The 6439-nt window shown below is 41.2% G+C and overlaps 1 protein-coding gene across 3 annotated transcripts in view; it reads left to right on the top strand.

Moving 5' to 3' along the window:
* The first annotated feature begins 709 nt into the window (after nt 1-709).
* Nucleotides 710-6439, top strand: part of nxph2 (neurexophilin 2) — a 131646-nt gene continuing 125916 nt past the window's right edge. The window contains exons 1-2 of one of the 3 annotated variants that reach the window (XM_033024693.1): nt 710-1081; nt 1778-1917. In XM_033024693.1, the coding sequence (XP_032880584.1) occupies nt 1861-1917 (57 nt within the window). In that variant the 5' untranslated portion in view covers nt 710-1081; nt 1778-1860. Of the gene's footprint in view, nt 1239-1346; nt 1617-1777; nt 1918-6439 lie in introns of those variants that run through there. The other 2 variants (XM_033024692.1, XM_033024694.1) reach the window with 2 other exon arrangements.

Genomic DNA, 6439 nt, shown 5'->3' with positions numbered 1-6439 from the left:
ATAAAAAGAACATTGCAGAATCAACAACAAAAAATCCATAATAAATTTCTCAGACCGGCCTGAGCATGTCAAAATAAGTGAAATGCATATCTTTATCTGACCACTAGAATGCGCTGATGGAGTGCCTTTGTTATGAGGGAGGTTCTCTGTCCATTTGAATTGATGATTCCAAATCCAGCAAACATTCTCTGTAAAATATAAGTTTTTGTTTTGGTGGAATGGGTGTCTGTCTTAAGGACATTTGTAAAATCCAAGTCTTTGGTGAAGGCTATCGGTTTTGTTAAACTGACATTCTGCGCTGTTTCACATCATCTATGTGAAATGCAACCACGTTAGGGCACAAAGTTTATGTTGAGAAGTACCGGCTTCTGTTAAGTTGCAAGAGATTTAGGGAATGCACATTTATATAAGCATTTCTTTCGGAGCTGAATGTCAATTCGACAGATAAATAACTCATCCCTAGATGGCTTTTACGTTTTCCAAATCCGGTGGATATTTACTAGGATAAAGGGTAATTTGAGGTCCACTTTACAAATTGGAAACATTAAACCTAAATGCCATAAGTATACGTCTTGTAAACTTAAAACCATCCGCGTTCGCTCACCCTTGTAACTATTCAAAGAATGTTGCGCAGACAGGGACGGAAAGGTAGACAAGATCTCCCTTTCGATAAATAAAAAACACCCAAACACCACCTGATCCCACAATTGGCGGGGACGCAGAAATCGCGAGGAAACGGTGTGGATCCCCAAACCGTGGCGAGTGTTCTTCCTTCTCTCCTTGAAACGGCGTGAAATAGAAAGTCTCCATCAGATTAGGAGATTCTACGGAAATATTTGCGGAGTTTCCTTTTGCTCTTTCGCGGAGTGAGGAATACCAGACACCAGTCTGCTCAATGGGCAGATTTGTTATAAACAACGATCTCTCCTCTGCGCTCCCTCTCCCTCTTTGTATTTGCAGCACCCTGCTCATCTTTTGAGACGTCCCTTCTAGCGGGCTGCACCAGTACTTTCAGCACTTCCCAACAGGAAGATTTGCTGGAAGACTTCGTCCGCCGATCACCGCCCATCGCTGATTTAAGGTTGATTTCCCCCCCTCATTTTATGCACATATTTCATTTATATTTTATGGGCGGGCTAGCAAAATGCTGGCTAGGTCAGGTTAAACTGCAGGGGTCATAAATCATTCGATTCGAGCCGGGGCAAAGCGGGGCTTGAAGACTGGTGAAGGGAGCTGAAGTAAGTGAAGGTTTCATATTTTTTGTTGGTTTCTGATAAATGTAAGGCGACCACGTGGCGCGTGTGAAAGGCACTAAAGCGCAAGTGGCAATCGGCAACATCTCCGGGTTGCACGGACTCAGTCTCATGGACAATCTCAGCCAACGTTGCCTGAGTCCGAGGAGTGGGGGAAGAAACATTAATCACCAACCAACTCTCTGGCCGCCAAGTGCATTATTAACTAAAGGACCGACTGTGCAGGGTGACGGGATGCAACTAGCTAACATGTTGGATTGCGAGGAGTGTGGGGAGGAAAGGCAGATTTAAAGTCAGTGGGGAGTTTCAAATCTTCAACCGCACTTAAAAAGGCAGAGCAATTGTCAAATTGGAACAGTGACGGTAAGATTGACCGCGAGTTAAACCCCGTTTAAGTAATCCCCCGTTGCTATTAATGAAGGATTCATTTCAAGTCGTTTCAGCCAAGAAATGCCATGTTCCATTATTCGTGTTGTTTGAACTTCTTCCCTGCTCTTTCACGTTCTTCGATCTATTGTGTGCAGGGCTGGGTTCTCTTCTCCTGTCCCAACCCATCCCCAACACTGGATATATGTGAGAGGTGTCACTTCGTAGAGAACAAACCAGGATGAGGTACTCGGTTCATCCGCTCCTCCTTATTCTGCTGCAATGTCTTTTGCATAGGGTGAGTGGCAATTGTGCATTGTTTTTCTTTACGAACTTTTTTTATTAGTGTGGAATGGACGTCGGCTGCCGCAGAGTGACCGAACCTTGGCGCAGGCTGGTGATTACTTCGTACGCTGAGTTGATGTAAATTTCGCCCCTTGTTAAATACTTCACCGTAACTGTTGCAGTTAGGGTCTCGAGCTTCCTATTAAACGGCGTCTTCCACTTTGCTTGGGTGTATGTTGCACAGTTAATGTCAAGGACTTATCATCATAGAAGGGTCACCACAATGATTTCGCTGAATGTATAATACTGATGAATAAGAACGATGAAAAATGTGCGGGTTTTTTTAATGCGTTTTAATGTGTACCAATTGGTTGCGGGGATTTGTTGAAAGTAGGGTCACGATTCAGCGTTCTCTCACGCGAGTCAATGTTTAGCTTTAATCATGGGGATTTCGAGTGGTGTCTAAAGAGAATAATTGTCTGAAGATATTCGCGAACTTCATCCTACTGCTTAAATCCAGCCTCCAGAGACTACTCGAATGCAAGCGACAATCGTGTTTTATTTTGTTCAAAAACACACTCGGTGGTAATTCACTAATACAACTTGCGAAGATTAAGCACTCTATTTAAGCACTGGCCTCTGATGTTCCAGCAAGGAGTTGATTGATTAGTTTTTGAATAAGCTTATGTCAGAATCTAATCCGTTTTTGGATTGTGTCAGTGTTGTAATGTTTTCAACTGTGGTGCTTTATCATTGCAATGAATTACAGAGCTGCAGCCGGGAGATAAGACGTTCAATGCTTCGCACCATGCCCTTCCTTTCAACGAGCCAGCCTTTTGTTCCATCCTTTTCCACAAAGTTTCAAATCAAATTGCTTTAAATTATAAGTAGACTTCTGGAGACCAAAAAAAAAGCGCCTAATTTCCATTTTGATAATTGCATACATTGCACGCAGATTTAAACACGGCTAGTCTGAGAATGTAACAACGTCTGACACTTTAATTCCGCAGCCACACATGTAGATTTTCAAGAAGCAATCGAACCAACCTAGACCATAATGAATGCGATGTGTTTTTAAGAGTTCACAAAAATGCAAAAGTGACCGCATAACTCGTTAGCCTCAGGAATTACAGCAGATGCCCTAACGATTTGATTTCCTAAAATGTGCAAAACGACACATATTTACGAGTTTAACTTTTAATATATAACCGAACTGTGGCTTCTAGTGAGTCCTTATGAATACAGGGCTGCTTTTGTCCAGCTTTATCTAATCTCTCGTGTGTAATATGTGCTAAATACTACTTTTCAAGTCAAACCTTGGAGGGTTGTTTCATTTTGCAAGCTATTGTATCACCCAATGAAGAGAAGCACTGGCTCCCACCATGTATGATACTACAATGCATTTGTTACATTACTCTGAATTAAAAATCATAACTGAAAATATAAAACTTGCACCATTAAAACTTGAATTGCATCTATTATAGTGGCGGTGACATGGTAAAGGTAGAGCAATGGTCATAAAGATCAGAATGAACAATATTTGTGTATCTGAAAGTCATGTATCCCTCTAAACAGAAGATGTCTATAAAACAGTTACAGGCCCATAACCTGTCAAATCTGCTCTGCTATTTACCAAGATCACAACTGATTCATTACCTCAATCCATTCTGCGACTTGATCCAGAGTCCCTAATTCCACCTCTGTAACATTGACAGACTCCACCTATGCCTCTGGCTTAGATCATCTTCTGTCAAAACAATAGACAATAGACAATTGGTGCAGGAGAAGGTAATTCGGCCCTTCGAGCCAGCACCGCCATTCACTGTGATCATGGCTGATCACCTACACCCCATCTGGGATACCTCTGCTGACAATATCATCATTCACATTAGGTCTGATCACCCATTACTCCTACACTTACTGACTTTTACTGGCTCACGGTGAGGGAAATTTTGATTATTAGCATTTTTTTCTATGTTTTCGAACCACTCAATGGGTTTGTCTGGCATTATCGTTGAAATTTTCCCCACATCTTTTTTCACAATTCATTTCACAAATTTTCTCCACAATCTTGATAGAAGCAAAAATAAATGCAAATGCTGAAGATTTGAAATAAAACTGAAACTGCTGGAGATACTCAGGAAGCTTCTGTGGATAAAGAAGTAAAGCTAATGTTTTAAATCAACAACTTCCATCTGTTATGATGAAAACCTTTAAAGGTATTTGTGTTCTTCTATTTCTGGCATCTAAATCCCACTGACTCTCTATTTTCCTTCCCTTTCTTTCCTTTTCCATGGCACACCATAAAACCTCTTATTTGGCCATTTTTCTGGATTGGTGGGTCCTATAATGTGGTGCAATTTTGAACTATATTTGATAATATTCTTGCGATATGCCTCGGGACATTTTCCTACGTTAAAGGTACCTTATAGGTAGATATAGATGATTATCATCATTATTGATGTTGTTAATCTTTCTACTCTTTAAACACCGAGATTCCAAAAATCTTCTGCTCTCAACTTTAAATACACTCGGTGAATGTCCATGTATTTTTGGGGTTAAGAATTCCACCGATTCACAACCTCGGATTAAAGAGATTTCTCCTCATTTAGGTCCTAAATTATCGAGCAACTAATCTTAAGCCAGCCGTCCACTCCCGTGTGTCCAAACCCTCTCACCAGGGGAAATAGCTTCCCTCCATGTACCTTGTCAAATGGTCACAGTACCTTAAAGATTTCAGTGAGATGTTATTTTGCAAACTGCAAAGTGAATACCCAAATCCTATTCAACCCGCTCTCCACCCCCGCCACCATCGTCTCAGAAGATAATATTCATCTCAAGGATCATAACAGTGAAAATATTGCTACACAATCTCTTATGTTACCACATTAACATGTGAGTTTGACAATGTAGTTTTTATTGTTGCAAAAAGTCTTTACTCTTATATTCCAATACACTTGAAGTGTTTGTTTTTCTGTCCTCCTGGAAACCTCTTGTCACAATGGAGCTCAAAATGGACGATATGTTTTAGAGAACCGGTGTTGGGTGTGTGGATAGTACAGCCTGCTCGGCATATATGGTTGAGTGTGATCAGCATCTCAATAGGGAGAGGATGCTGATACTCATTCATTTAACCAGCCAGTGAAGCTGAGATTTTTGTCGAGACAGCAATACATGTACTTGAACAATATTTTGAGATATATAAGAAAATATGTCGGTAAATGTTCAGAAGAGAAAGATCATCCAACAATCACGAACATCACACCATTGCTCATTGTTCCATCAAGATCGCCAATGAGACCCTGGAAAATGTGGATCACCTGTTATCTCCCAGGAACCAGAATTCTGCCTGGATTAGAGGGTATTAGCTTTAGGGATAGAATTGGAATTAGGATTGTTTCTCTGCAATGTCAGAGGTTAAGGGGAGGCTTCATAGAAGTACATAACATTGTGATAGGCATAGATAGGTAGGCAGTCCGGACCTTTTTTCCCAGGGTGGAAATGTCCAACACTAGAGGGTAAAGGTATAAAGTGAGAGGGCAAAAGTTTAAAGGAGATGTGCAGAGCAAGTTTTTTACACAGATGGTGGTGAGGGCCTGGAACGTATTACAAGGAGTGGTGGTGGAGGCAGATACAATAGGGGTGTTTAAGAGGCATTTGGATAAGCACATGGAAATACAGGGATATTGATCATGTACAAGCAGATAAGATCAGTTCAGCTAGGCATCAAGTTCAGCATAAACATTATGGACTGAAGGGCCCGGTCTTGTGCTGTCCTATTTTATGTTCTATGAGCCATCTGTCAGTGGAGGAAGACACTGTAAATAGCGCGTTCTAAGCTCCCCCCCCCCCCCCCCAGTCTAGTTTCAGTCAATAAAATACTGAATCAAGCACTTGAGCAACTAAACTTTATTTTGGATAACACAACACAAATTTCCCTATACGATACCTAATACCGCAGGTTAGATCCCAGTATCTGCTTGGCCAGGCCCTTCTAGCCTCATGCAAGCAGAGACACTACAAAAGGTCACGCAGTCCCAAGCATTCTTCCAGAAGATCGACAAAGGACCTTGTGGGGGCTGCCATTTATAGGTCCCCTTGAGGGGCTGAACCACATGGGGGTGGTCTCTGTACAGTCCAATAACACATATCGATTACAACATTACATGATGGACAGTTCCGCAACCTAATAACACAGTAACTAATACATTCAATCAATTCAATTCAATCAAAACCTTATTGTCATTTAGAAATACATCGGTATATGCAATTCTAAATGAAATTGCGTTGCATTTGGCTCCCCGTGCAACACAAAAATAAACAGAAGGATAAAATGGATAAGATAAAATGGATAAAAAGATAAAATAGATAATGGTGGCAGCCCATTACATGGCATTCAAGAGTCTGATGGCTCGTGGGAAGAAGCTGTTGCATGGTATCTGGTAAGGCTTCAAGAAGGAAGCTAACATAGATGAATAATGCAACATGTGCCTCGAGATTCAGACAACCCAGACAAGGCTTAACATTTCAACCAA

This window comes from Amblyraja radiata, chromosome 7, assembly GCF_010909765.2.
Source record: "Amblyraja radiata isolate CabotCenter1 chromosome 7, sAmbRad1.1.pri, whole genome shotgun sequence".
NCBI classification, from domain to species: Eukaryota; Metazoa; Chordata; class Chondrichthyes; order Rajiformes; family Rajidae; genus Amblyraja; species Amblyraja radiata.
Note: the sequence above shows the minus strand (reverse complement) of the source record. Positions and strands in the feature narration are given on the sequence as shown.